The following is a 15,148-nucleotide window of genomic DNA, read 5'->3' as shown; positions in this document are numbered from 1 at the left end:
CCTACATGGCACAATACATGTAGGACATTACGTAGGACAAAAAAATAATATGTAGGATGACATGTAGGACATGTGTGTCTATTTGTTTAACTTTATACAAGTTTAAGTGTCTATTTGTGCACATCCAAAGTTAAAGGGCATAAATGTGATTTGAAGCCAAGTTAAAGGGCACATTTATATATTATGCCTAAAGTTTAACAGGGAAAAAAGTATACCTATTTATTTTTCGACATTTAAATGACTTACAAACATGAATAGAGGGAATTGTTAAGGAAAAGAAGAAGAAAACCTAATTAATACGTAAAATTGTGTTTGAAAACTTCCCTTCATTGTTTACTTTCCCAAATCATGGAGGTAAATTTTCTTCCAAGTATTTCTAATCCAATGTTTCTCTAAAATTACTATTGAAATTATCCACTTGGCTTTGCAATAAATATATGTGAGAAAGTAGTTTTACAATCTTGATTCGACCTAATTTATGATATTGTCTACACAATTTTAGAAATTTGTGGAAGAAAAACTTGAGCTTCCAAAAAAAAAAAAGAGATCAAATTGACATCATCATCAGGTATATAATATTTAAAATTATCGTAACCTTTGTAGAGAGAGATGTGAGAAGACCAATATTTGGGCCATAACTATAAGGTGAGCCTAGTCAAGCTTCAAATCATATACTTTATCCTTGAAAAAATAGATAAAGAAAGAAATATGAGTAACTTTTACTCGTTTAGCAAATATAAAAATTATATTTATACGTATAGTTATAGTCTGCATAATTACATTTTATAGCAAATCTTATGTTTGCTTTGGAGCTTTGGGTTTGTATAATTCGCCAGATACATTCAACTTTTATATGAATAGTTCGGTTTTGTATAAATTCAGTTATACATTGTGATTTGTATAATAAGATATGTATTTGTATAATTATAAGTGTATAAGACGAAATATATATGTATTTGTATTTATATATACACTTTTCTCTCGCATTATACAAAAAACATATTGTATACCTTTGTATACTGAATGGGTAATTGTATACCGAAAATGCCTAATTATATATTGAACCAGATGGCAAAAAAGGGAATATTTAATGCGAACTACAAATAAAATAAACTACAGCTATAAAATTAATTTAAATTAATAATTTATTATTTCATACAATTTTCCCAAGAAATAACTATGTATTACAAATTTTAAACTTTTTATTAATATGATAATTAATTATATACGAGAATTCTATAGTCTATAAGAATAACACTTTGAATTATAATAATGAATTAACTCTCTTTTCTGCTTCTACCATTATTTGGACATTGATCACTAATGATGTTAACATCCTCTTAACAAATCTTTATATTATAATTTCAAATTATATATTTTAACTTAGACATAATACATATATTGGACTTTAAACTTGACTTCAAATTTTAATTTTGACCTTCAACTTTCATTATGCACAAACAGACACTTTGACGATCCAACTTTTAAATAAATAAACACACGAGCCTTATATGACAAAATACACGTAGGAAACCACGTTGGACAAAAAATGACATGTAGGTCTATTTGTTCAACTTTATACAAGTTTAAGTGTACTTGTGCACACCCAAAGTTGAAGGACATAAATGTGATTCGAAGCCAAGTTAAAGGACATATTTATGTATTATGTCTTTAACTTAATTAGTACTCCAGTCAGTTCCATGTCAATGGTTAATATAATATATAATAGAATCTTTATATTAGTTCTTTATTTATTAGTATGAAATAATAATTTTTAAAAAATTTATATTAGTTCTTTATTTATTAAAAATATGTTAAAAATCTTATATTGTTGAGAGTGGGATTTGAACCCACGCCCTTTCGGACCAGAACCTTAATCTGGCGCCTTAGACCAACTCAGCCATCTCAACAGTGATCTTTTGTATTTATGCTATACTATTTAATTTATTATTTTCTGGAAAAAAAATAGAAAAATACTCAGAATTTGAAAAATATTTATAGTATTTTTCGAAAATCATGACTAAGTTAATATTAATCTTGATAAATTTTCTCGAGATACTTTAAAGTAATATCACTAATTCCACTAGCGGACTTATTTTTTTAGTGCATGACATTACAAAAATGACTGGAAATAATATAATATATTCTTAAAGTAATACTATACGTTCTTTAATTTGGTTTAACCTTATATTTATGTTTTTTAATTTTGAGTGTGTATAAGTAGGTATTTAAATTTGTACAAAATTGAATAAATAGATGTAGATGTCCTATATATTCCACGTGACAATTTTTATTTCTACATGGTATCTTGTGTGTATTTATTTCGTGTAGAATTCACATGTCTATTTTTTCAACTTTATATAAGTTAAAATATTTACCTATGCAACTCCAAATCTGTTAGACACAAGTATGAAATGAAGCCCAAGTTAACGAGCATAATCATCTAGTCCTATTACATTCTCCATTGTTTTTGGCTAATGATTCTAACAAAAAATTATTTTTGGGGTGCAACAAGAGTTTATATTCTCAAATGATATCATATAAATTTGTGTATATTGTGAAAAATTTTGTTTTATTTATGATTACTATCTTCTTTCGAAATTAAAAAGATTTTAAAAATCGTAACAATTATGATCAATTCATTCTAACTTTTTCCTTTTTAGAGGACAATTTTTCACATTTAAATTATATATTAGATATACTAATACCCTACTCCATTCATCTAAAAATCATAATTTAAATCGAAAATTTATCAAAAATATCATCAAACTATACTCTAGAAAATGTGAATTTATTAAAAATATGGTTGTACCACATTAGTAGGTACCCTATTCCACTACTATTTTTTCTCCATTCAACATAACTAATTAAAGTCTAACCCTTTTAGTTAATTAAGTTTTTCTATATTTAGAAGAAGTCACAGGTTGTCAATTCCCTATATGTCCCCATGACTAACAAAAAACAGTTGACTAGTTTGTTGTTTCACCGCCACTTAATAAGAAATTGATAATGAAGAAACATATTAAATTCAAGACAACAATTGTACATAATAATACTAATATATATTTTGCGTTTCTACTTACCTATTTGTTTGTTTTAAAAAAATAATGATACTATATACCTAAAAAAAATAAAAATAGAGGTATGCTCTTATGTTATGTTTAAAATAACAAGTTCTATGGTCCACTAAAAGTGTCACACAATTAAATAAGGCATAATACATATATTGGATTCTAAATTTGGTTTCAAATTTGAACTTTGACCTCAAACTTTCATAGTGCACAAATAGGCACTTTAATTATCCTATCTTTCAATAAATAAACACGCGATTTTTGGAGCCAAAGTGTGTGAAATACAAACGCTCCCAAGTGTATTAGTGAGCCAATCAGTGACAGTCAACTAACTAAACATTTTACATGTCTTTTTTAAAAAATATCTTACATGTCATTTTGAAACTAAAAAAAAAAAATTAAAATTAATTTTAATCAATATAAAAGAGATTCATTAAGGGTAGAATTGTCATTTCAATATTTTTTTTACCTTTGTGGGCCTCGAAAATTACCCCTCACTCGCGCAGAATGTGTGCATTTCACGCATTTTGCCAGGTAGGAATCGCGTGTTTATTTATTGAAAGATGGGATAATTAAAGTGCCTATTTGTGTACTATAAAAGTTCGAGGTCAAAATTAAAATTTAAAATCAAGTTTAGGGTCTAATATATGTATTATGTCATTAAATAAACATGACCGCAAATATTGATATGGTGGGATCACTACATGTGAAGGACTTGAAAGGAAACAAAACGTTTACCTACTCAAAGCCAATAAAGGTTAGCCCTTTAGTTAACCTAATCGAAAGTTCATGCTCTAACTATAGGAGTAATAAAAAGTTCTATACGTTTGATTTGCTTGCTCTTTATAATAATAACCTATCTGTGTAGTTCTATATAAATATAATAACAACAAGATATTTAAAGTGATATCTCGTCGAATAGAATTCGGGGAGGGTAAAGTGTATGCAAACTTTATTAGTGGTAGAGTTAGGTGGGGGTTTACGGGTTCGAACGAACCCAGTAGCTTTTTCGTAGACCCTATTTGTGTGCTATAAAATTAATTAATAACTTGTGAATCCCTAATAAAACTGATTAACAACTTAATGATACGGAAGGAAAAGAAAATTTAGAATCCCCAAACTCCTAATGCTGGCTCTGGCTCTGGACTTCATCACCATTTCATATAGGTAGAGAGGTTGTTTTCGAAAGACTCTCAACTCAAATGCATTAAATTCGAGCAAAAGAATAAAAAAAATTAAACAAAGTATAGTTATCAATAATAAAAACAGTGCAAAGTCTATAAGAAAAAAAAAATAACAATAACAAAATAGTATGATATAGAATCATGTGTAGTTCTATAAATAAGGTTTAAAAAGAATGAGATATACATCGATCTTACATATATTTTTATGAAATTAAGAGGTTGTTTAAAACAAATTTAAAGAAATATAAGAGTCAAAAACAATGAAAAAAAATAGGAAGAAAGACTTTGCTTGACTTTATTTAATTTGTGCTAATAATTAAGGATGATTAATTTTTGTTGGGCAAGTCCACATCCCTTCTAGTAGAAAAAAACACTCAACAACTTTGCATGTCCAGACACAGCAAAAAGTCATCGTGGACATGAGAAAACTTAGAAAAAGTAGAGAAGAGCTATAAAAAATTAAATATACTCGTAACTTCTAGTTTTTTGGTTTCACACTCGATAAGATATTAATACAAATTGAAGCTCTGATTAATTTGAATTGAGATCGGGCAAAGCTCATTTAAATGTAAAGTCAGTGGCGCATGCAGGATTTTCATTAAGGGGTGTCAATGGGGGCTTGAATACACGACCTCATACAATGTTTGTAAATCCTAACAAATAGACTAAGCCTTCAACTTGTTTTAAGTGTCAATTTATGTATTTGTATTTATAAAACTAAAATTTAACCACTATATACAACGTAATTTTTCGACAAAGAATTATCCTTCGTTGTGTGAAGCGCTCCCTAATAAAAGAAACTTCTTATCTAAAACTTGAACCTGACAACTCTGATTAACGATAGAAGATCCTATATTCCTATTTTTCTACAATTTATAGAAGTCAGCATGGGTGACTCTTTACCGCTAGCCAGGAAAATGTCATCTTAGAAATATTTAGCAATTTTTTAATTAATTTCTCATTTAACTACTGATTAATGAGACAAAATGTCATTAGTCATACAATTAATTGACAATTACGTACCTTTAATGACGTAGTGCCATGATGGCTATCTAAATATTCGTGGAAACAAATAATATAAAAAATTTCTACTTGATTGTAGTATAAATACATGGACCAAATCAATTAAAATTATAACCTCACAAGTCACAACATTATATGTGTCAAAGTTTTAAGAAAGAGAGAAACAATGAAGGTACTATACTTTTTTATATATTTTTTTTTTATAGTCCATTGGAGCATATAAAATTATAAGTCCATCAAATTAACTTATATATATCAAATATGCTTATAAGAAGAAAAAAATCAATTAAAATTATAGATTTGTTATCTCTAGTTTGTTGTTTTACAACTTGTATGCATTTTTAATTTTAGTTATCTCTTTTAGTTCTCTCTTTATTTGTCTTTAACACATGCACTAAAACAAGTTTATTATATAACACCTAAAAATATGCTTATTTAGTACTAGTTAATTGTTTGTTTTCGTTATTTTTAATCAGCAAACTCAAACCAACGATTAATTAGTATGATTATTGATAATTTGTGATTAAATGCAGATAAAGGTAGTTATTGATGTGTCTGTGAATGGATGTCAACCTCGATCAAGTTTGAAGAATTGTATTTTAGGGTGGTTGAAGCCAATGGTACCTTGCTTATTTAAACAAACTACTTGCAAAAATAAAGTCATGACTATAGCAGCAACTTTACCAGGTACGTATAGCAACGTTATATACTATATGATTCGTATCAAAATCTTTGATACATACATATACATATTTATTATAACACTACACATATTTTGTAAACTAGACGGTTCAAAAATATTACGTGTGTCACTTAACATTAGAGACTCGCTCCCTATAATAGTAAAGTCAAAGAACTAGTATAGGAGTATTACATTGTTATAGTGGATAAAATTTAGTGATCATACGATACGATGAAATAAATAGTATCGTAGATATAATTAATTAGACATGACATGACATGATTCATTCATGTTTGCAGGAGTGGAGAAAGTAAGTTTAGAGGAAGAAAAGAATTTGCTGACAGTGATAGGAGAGGGAATAGATGCAGTGGAGCTGGTTAATATAATTAGGAAAAAAGTGGGATTTGCTAAAATAGTGAACCAAGGTCCAGAGCCAGTTGAGAAAAAAGAAGAAAAAGAAGAAAAAACACAAGAGAAAAAAGATGAAATAGTGGTTAATTCATGTAATTGTCATAGTTATTATAATAATAATAATAATAGGATAATTCCTAGGGTTGAAATGTGGGAAGTTAATCCTTATACTAGCTACTCATGTTGGTGATGCATATCTTTGAGGAAAAATAAGAAAGAATTATACTACTCTTTTTTGTTTCTATTTCATGTAATATTATATTATTATTATTTGAGGAGTTTCAACAAATTTTTCGTTCATGATGTTTCGTTATCAAATTAATAAGATAAGGATTACTTTCTTTTCATTCGTACTTATCATTGTTGAGGATTTTTATTTTTATTATTAAGAAAAGGTTGTAGTTTAATTAGTGATAAGAAAATAATAACTTATACTTTGCGTCCTGATTTATACGTAATAGTTTAACTTAATACGAAGTTTTTAGGAAAAAAATAAATTAAAATTTATTATCTCAAATGGTGTTTGAAATGTGTCATCTTTTTGAATCTGAATATAATAGAGATTTAATAAAATATTTTTATATAATTTATAAATACATATATTTTAGTTTAAGAAAATCTTAAAAAATTAATGTTTAAATTCAGACCAAAAATAAATTTGTTCATCGCTCTGATTCGCATAACATAAATATATTAAAATGGAATGGGTGGAGTACGAATAATATCGTTGATAAATGTGTCTACATTTTGTACGATCATAAAAAAACAATAATATATTTTGATTAGTTGTGGAAAATTTTTGGATGGATAAGAGTACACAGATATTTTTGTTCTGTTAGACAATTTTATGGTGTGGGGGTTGCACTTCCAAAATTAGGATAATACACAGGTAGCTCTTTAATTTATGACGAAATTTTAGAGATATATTTATACTATTTTAAGGTTCTATTAATTTCTTAAACTTATTTATTAATAATTTTCTGTTTTTTTTAGCCTACGTTGTACTATTTTGTGAATCCAACGCTGATTGATTTTTTTTCAAATTAGTGTCACGTAGACCGAAAAGCGATTGAAAATTACTTATAAAATAAGTTCAGGGGGTAATAGGACTTAGTATAGTATAAGTCTCTGGAATTTCGAACATAGATTGAAAGGATACTAGTGTATTTTCCCTCGAAAATTCAAATAATTAAAAATAGAGAAAATTGAGATGTAAAAAATTGTTAATATTATTCTTTTTAAATAAAAAATTAAAGATAATAGTGACACATATGAAAATGAGAAAAGTATTAGTCGTCACTAGGAGAGTCGGGTCAATTTAGTATTAACATATGACAAACTATATAATTATTATTTATTAGTACAACGTTAAAAAATCTAATAATTCCTATTTTATTAATTTTAGGACCATTAGATATTTATTTAGGAAGTCTCAATAAATAGAAAGATGATACACTTTCTTTTGGTGTATTTTTTTTTAATTATAAATAGATATTCATTTTTTTTATTTAGTTTTAAAAATCAACACATAATTTATTATGTTATATCTATCTTATCTTCGTTATCAAGTGCTCTTATTAGGTATAACAAAATTGAATAGTAACTTTTTTCACATTAATAACTAGTGAAGATGAAGTTTTACTTAAAAAAAAGTACACTTATTCATTTTCTGACATTTAAATTACATGAAAATATGAACGGGGAATATTTGATATGAAAAAGAAGAAGAAAACCCAATTAACACGTAAAAAATTGTGTTTGAAAATTTTCCTTTTTGTTTACTTTAAAAAAAAAAAATTATAGCTACTGATCTCCTCTAGAAAATTTTCAAGTATTTCTAATCCAATGTTTCAGTAAAATTACCATAAATTATTGAATTGACTTTGCAATAAATATATGTGAGAAAGTAATTTTACAATCTTGATTCAACCTAATTTATGATTTTTCTACACAATTTTAGAAAATTGTCAAAGAAGAACTTTAGTGCCCAAAAAAAGGAGATCAGATTGACTACTCATCGCCAGGTATTTAATACTTATAAGACTTATCGCAACTTTATAGATCTATATGCTATCACATGTTTACAATTTAAATCCCAAAACGATATATAAAGACTTTCATTTACATACCATCTATATACACTGATGTATTTGTCTATGATTGAAAAGAGAAAAAATTAACAAGTATAGAGAAATGTTAAAAGAGCATGTAATTATTTGGTTAAGAAAATCTAAATATTCAATATTATAATAATGAATTAATATTTTATTTTTGCTTCCATCATTGTTTAACATGAAATTTAAAATGACCATCTTATTTTGACCTTTGATGATGCTTTGTTTTTACTTTCGTCATTATTTTAACATGAAATTGTATGTTGAGAGTGGGATTTGAACCCACGCCCTTTCGGACCAGAACCTTAATCTGGCGCCTTAGACCAACTCGGCCATCTCAACAATGTTTTTTCTTATTTATTTACTTTACTTAAATTTACCATTTAATTATTCAATCCTTATTTAGGGATCTATTAGATATTGACTTAGAAAATATCAACATATGAAAAAAGAAGAAACACTTGATACGCGGAAAAGAATACATTACTTATTTTGTTTTTGAAAATTTATTTTTTGCCCACTTTCTAAAAATTAGGTCAATTATTAATCTTCAGATGGATTTTCTCAAGATACTTAAGAGCAATATCATTAATTTCATAAAACTCTAGTACCTGATATTACAAAATGACAAGAAACTAATATAATATATTCTTAACGTAACGATATATTCATTAAAATAATTCAACACAATATAATATAACATGATATGTATGAAATGATTTATAACAACCTTGAAGGAATAATTAGGCTTAATCATGATTTTTTTTAGTTTGTTTAAATCTACTTATTAAAGTATGACCTGAAACTTGACTAGGTCACTAGGCTCATGTTATACATTTGTCTTGTTCAATAATGAATATATAGACTTCTTTTAACTTTAATTGTCATATACATCTCACACGTATAGATGAAAATACTATTTAAATCTGATACGTAAAATTTTCATAAATTTTATAATAATATTCTTTATTTGTCCGGGTATAGTAACAACTCATGAGAACATGAGAGGTCACTAATCAATTACTATAGTTAGTAGATTAAAGATATCCTAGAACTTAGAAGACACATTACAATAAAATGACAAGGAACCTACTTTAATTTAATGTTATTGCCAATGGCTACCACCTAACTATTCTATGTATATTATATTAAAATAGTAATAATAATGAAGTATTTAACACTCTGATGTAGTTGATAGCATCATTTTTTGGACATGAATTATTTCAATGATCTAATCTTGTATTGTATTGTTAATAAATTAATCTGCATGATATCATTAATCTTTGACACTTATTTGATCATTAATATGCTAAAAACACCCTTTCTAGAAATCTTAATAATTTTAAATTTTAAATTTAATTAGTACTCTAGTCTTCTGGTTGACTCGTTTGGTTAACAACTAATCAAGAAATACATTTTACCGTGTCTACACACGTTTATTCTTAAAATAATTCCAAAAAGTTAATCGTCTTTTTCTATTTATTTTTTTAAAAGTAATTACACTTCTACTTTTTTCACGTCCACTCAAAGTTCATATAGTATAAAAACATAAAGTGAGGCCCACTTCTATGAAAATAGTACTAACCAAAAAAAAATTGAAATTAGCTACGATCTAATCCATTCATAAATTGGTTAAATTATAGATAACATAATCTCTTTGTTAATAATCTACCTTTAATTCTCTACTAAATAGATTAGCAAGGAAATTTATTATCTCTTTGTTAATAATCTACCTCTAATTCGCTACTAAATAGATTAGCAACGAAATTTATTATTTTAGCTACCAAATTTGACGATCGCCCATTCATGCGTTTTTAGCAGTGACTAGTCTCCCTTGACCCTTATTGCTTAGTGTCTTTGTATTTCCAATATTATTAATTAATAGAGCTCGATCGTGACATAATATTATTGCAAATATATAATATATAATTGTACCCTTTAGTTTAATTTCATTTTATATTTATGTCTTTAAATTTTGGGTATGCATAAGTAGGCACTTAAACTTGAACAAGTAGACACTTGAGAATACATGCAGGACACCACGTAAGACAAAAAATGACATTTAAGATGTCATGTAGGACATGTGTGTCTATCTGTTCAACTTTATACAAGTTTATGTGTCTACTCGTGCACACCCAAAGTTGAAGGACATACTTATTGGTGAAACTTACCCGCACCTGGTGTTTACACCAATCCAATTCATGTACACCACGTGTTTAAATTAACAGCTCATTTTACTCAATCTGAATTAATTAACATGTGTTTTACTTCATTAAATCACATAATAATAAATTTTAATATAAACACCCAATGCGAATAAGTATTTTCTATAAATGTACGTCCTACAAAATTATGTGATTATTAGAAGGAAATATGTAAAATAGAATGAACAATCCCCATCCTCATTTATTAAGATTGGACATGACAATTATCTTTTTAAAATGGAAGTAATATAGATTTAACCACAAAAAAGGAATATGTGTAACACAAATATAGCGTCCACGTCAATTATGAACATGACAATTATCTTCTTATATATTTTTCCATAATTCTTACTCGTAAACTAGTTTTGAAGTTTAATTAAATTAAATATATGTCTTATTAGTTATTATGATATTTAAGTTAGAGTCACCTTAATTTTATTTGATGCTAAACCCTTACGATTCATGATTTATTTGATAACAAATACTCGATTAATAGTCGCAAACTACTTCAATCGTGTCGATTTTTTTTTTAGAGCGTACGAAGCAAGAAAATGGAAAAATGGGTATTACGTCTCTTACTTTTCGACTTCGTAATGTCTCTTTCAATTTTCCGGTGATTGCGTGGAAGATGCATCATGACTTAGTTAAATTTTCCATGTTCAAATTGTAGGTTGACTTATTGACTTTTTGGGACCCAATTATTAAGAAGAATTCAGGTAAAATTTATCTATACTGAAGTTAATACATACATGTTACGTGTTTACATTTATTATTTATTTTATTTCATTAAATCACATAATAATAAAAATTGTATTGCTTAATATAAACATTCAATACAAATAAATTTTTTCTGATCTATCTATGTGAATTTTGTACTCTTTTCCAGTTTATATATTTTAATATTAATTTAATTAATCATAAAACTCAAAAAAGTAGAAGGAATTTTTTCAATTTCCATCATTTAATCTTACCTTACATGTGCATAATATATCAAAATATTAATTTAATTTAGTGATTTTTTAAAAATACATCAAATAATGTATATATAAATATATATTTATTGTTTTAATTATTTGTATGATTTTAATTTATAATAAAAGTGTTCTTTTTTTTTGCAAGAGCAGATAGATTTATAGTTTATTGCTTATAATGTTAAAGTTATTAAAGTGTTTATCTTACTCATAAACTAAAAGTGTTCCAAACAGGTGGATTTCAGCTCGAGCCTCCTCGATAAATCATTACGCTATATATAAGAGGTAAAATTTATGTATTGATGTAGATATATTAATTTTGAATTTCCTCATAAATAAAATGTAAGTTGTAGCGTAGTGATAAAATCTCCTGTTAAATATATTCGAACATTGAGGATTTGAATCCCCCGTGAACATTTTATTTTTTTAGCTTTTCACTATATATTTAGTGACGAACCTAGGATTTTCGTTCAGTTGTTCGAAAATTAAAAGTATAAACGTGTAAATAAAGCCTTTAGAAATGGAGATCTTGAATATTTTGGATTTAAAACCACATTTTTAGCACATTTTTTAAAGTAAAAAAACAGTAAAAAAGTTGGAAAAAAAAATAAAACGCTTTTGCTGAGATTCAAACCAGTGACACACAAATTAATTTCAAGGGGACTCACCACTACGCCATTAACTTCTCTTTGTTATTAAGGGAGTTCAAAATATATATATCTACAAAAGTACAAAAAATTTACTTTATATATATCGTATAATTTTTTACCGAAAGGGTTCGGATGAACCCAAAACCACGTGGATCCGCCAGTATATACTATTACTTTCTTGAAATTGTGTTTTGTTCACACATTTATAGGTTTATCTTTAAATTGTACTAAATAAAAAATCCCAACTTTTTAGTTTCACTATATGGAAAAGGCCAAAGTCATATGCGGCCACTCAAACTTGTCCCGATTATTCACTTAGACACCTCAACTAGACGTACTACCTATTGAACACCTCAACTATCCAAATTTGAACCGTAAAAACATTTTTTGCCTACATGGCAAATCGTTTGTGATTCACGCAAATGGAGCGCGTGAATTTATTTTTTCCTCATTTTTTACCCTGCCTACATGGCACCAACGTTAACATTATACTTCAATGTTAAAGTTGAAGTGAAATCCCAATTCTCTTCCCCAAAATCCTCTTCCCCAATTTCTCTTCCCCAAAATCCATTTAGAACCCTAAATCTCCAATTCTCTCTTCTACTTCTAAATCTCCAAGTTTGTCTCTTCTTCTCTAAATATCCAAGTTTCTCTCTTCTTCTCTAAATCAATTCTCTTTTATCAAATGTCGTAAATTTCAGTAAATATCGATGAAGTTGATATATGCAAGTGTGGTTATTATTGTCGACTGAAAACTTCGAGGACTCCTTTGAACCCAGGTCGTCGATTTTTTTGATGCAAATCATCAAAGGTTTGTTATTTTTCGAACAAAAACTGTTCTTGTTGTACTATTTGAAAAATCAATATTTTGATATATTTATTACGCCTTACTACTGTTATATGGTATGTAGGAAAATGGTGGATGTGGATATTTTAGATGGATTGATCCGTCGCTTGAAAATGTTGATGAATCATCCTCAATGAATAGACTCATAGACGGTCAAAATCCGATTGATCGACTAAAGAGAAAAGTGAAAGAGCTTGAAGAAGAAAAAGATTCTTTGAAATTTCAATTGAATGAAAGTGAAGTGAAAGTGATGGTATTGAACAAGAAGCTTAAGGAAGTTAAACTCCAAAGGGATTGGGAAAATGTCAAATTTAACCGAGTTGTGATTGTTTTTCTTTGTCTACTAACTATCAAATGGTTCTTTAATATTTTGTAGTTGATAGTAGTTCAGGATTGTAGTACTTAATTGTTTAGTTTTGCAGTAGTTAGGTAGCTATTTTAGATCAATTAGTGATGTTTTAATTGGTATATGTCCTTCATATTTTGTATCAAATTGGAAGTTTGAGTTGAATTGATCTCTGTTGAATTGATCACTTGCCATGTGTTTTGAATTTTTTTTTCTGGAATTGAATTGATCAGTAGTTTTATTGACAAAAACAAAAGGCATGCACTGAAAGGTAGTGTAGTTGTTGTTCAAAAGTAAGTTAATAACACAAATGCATTACTGAAAAATACATAACACACAGTAATGGAAATGCATAACACAAATGCATTGAGAGGTAATAGAAAACCATTGTCTTACAATAGGCATAGTCTTGCTAACACAAATACAATGTTCAAAAATACATTAGACGAGTGTTCAAATAAACCAAAGAGTAAATTGTTTTCAAATAGACACCCATTTAACATGGGCCAAGATAATAACAACTTCCCAAATTAACTACTTCCAGTTTTTCTTTTAGCTTTCATTTGTTGTAACTGTGAGGTGCTGACTGCATCTTTTCCCTTCCATTTTAGGCCACGGGGTTTAAAACCAATGTCTATATTGGTTGGTGAAGCACTCTTCAATGTTGTTGGCCCATGTAGAATCTTGTCACTTGATGTACCAGGCTGCAATATAAGATAGAAAGTGTAAAATAAGGTTAGATTATAAGGCTATAAAATATACACTAAAACAGGTAAACATGTTAAGTGAACATACATTTAATACTTGGGCTCCAGTTGTAGGATTAGAGTAAACACCAAAACCAGTTGCAGGCCTTCTGTTTTCTCCAGTAGCAGCAGCAAATGAGGCAGAACTGTATGGTCTCTTGTGACCTGATAAAGGTGGCAATTCACTAGAAGAACTATCCCTTTCTGTAACAAATGGGGTTCCTCTTGCATTAGCTTTTTTTCTTCCCAATCCTCTTCCAGTTCCAACTTGAACCCTATTTTGAGCAGGTCTTGGCACAGATGTTGTGTCAGCACAAATAGAAGTTGTTTGACTTGATTGTGTAGTTGCATATGTGGTTCTGGAAGTAGAATGTGATGGACCTCCCATTGTAGACTATATAACATAAATAAGGATATATGAAAACTTGTACAACAAACTTAAAATGCAAATGAATTTTTAAAGGATAGCCATTATCTAATCTTACTGTTGTTTGGGTAGTTCTTGGCACAGTTCTTGGCACAGCACTGGTATCAGGACAAACAAAACTTTGTGTTCTAACCTGTTGAACAAAAATAAGTACATATGAATAACTGTCTAAATGAAAATTAAGGCAAATGAATATGTAAAACAAATCTTACTCTTGTTTGAGAATAACTTTGTTGGCTGTTTCCTTGACTTGTAGGTTGAGAAGTGCTCCCCCTCCCATACTATGTCACCACAAAATAAAACATATGATTATAAACTTTATGCAATTTACAAATGGGAATATGACTAGTATTACTTACTCTTACACACACAGCTTTGTTATGACCAGTTTTCTTGCAAATGGAACATGTCATCTTTACTCCTTTTCTGGAAATTTTTCCCCATTTTTTGGGCTCATCCTTGCTCTTTCTTC

General features: G+C 28.0%; 1 protein-coding gene, 1 long non-coding RNA gene and 2 other non-coding genes across 4 annotated transcripts; 2 read left to right on the top strand and 2 right to left on the bottom strand.

Annotated features, from left to right (window-relative positions):
* Positions 1-1,829: 1,829 nt before the first annotated feature.
* On the bottom strand, positions 1,830-1,910 carry TRNAL-AAG. Its single transcript has one exon. It is a non-coding gene; the product is annotated as a tRNA-Leu (tRNA).
* Positions 1,911-5,405: 3,495 nt separating this feature from the next.
* LOC107025283 lies at positions 5,406-6,596 on the top strand. Its single transcript, XM_027918342.1, has 3 exons — positions 5,406-5,450; positions 5,812-5,965; positions 6,260-6,596. Exons 1-3 carry the CDS (start codon positions 5,445-5,447, stop codon positions 6,559-6,561), a joined length of 462 nt encoding a protein of 153 aa, XP_027774143.1. The 5' UTR covers positions 5,406-5,444; the 3' UTR covers positions 6,562-6,596.
* Positions 6,597-8,746: 2,150 nt separating this feature from the next.
* On the bottom strand, positions 8,747-8,827 carry TRNAL-AAG. Its single transcript has one exon. It is a non-coding gene; the product is annotated as a tRNA-Leu (tRNA).
* Positions 8,828-12,194: 3,367 nt separating this feature from the next.
* LOC107025282 lies at positions 12,195-13,690 on the top strand. The gene is made up of 2 exons (XR_003579318.1): positions 12,195-13,121; positions 13,222-13,690. It is a non-coding gene; the product is annotated as an uncharacterized LOC107025282 (long non-coding RNA).
* The last annotated feature ends 1,458 nt before the right edge of the window (positions 13,691-15,148 follow it).

The sequence above is a fragment of the Solanum pennellii genome, chromosome 7, assembly GCF_001406875.1.
Source record: "Solanum pennellii chromosome 7, SPENNV200".
NCBI classification, from domain to species: domain Eukaryota; kingdom Viridiplantae; phylum Streptophyta; class Magnoliopsida; order Solanales; family Solanaceae; genus Solanum; species Solanum pennellii.
The sequence above is the reverse complement of the archived record's forward strand: the minus strand, read 5'-3'. Positions and strand labels throughout refer to the sequence as shown.

Bases quoted from the DNA above. Each gene is read 5' to 3' on its own strand.
- LOC107025283 (XM_027918342.1), top strand. The intron at 5,966-6,259 runs GTACGTATAGCA...TCATGTTTGCAG, and splicing joins TATAGCAGCAACTTTACCAG to GAGTGGAGAAAGTAAGTTTA.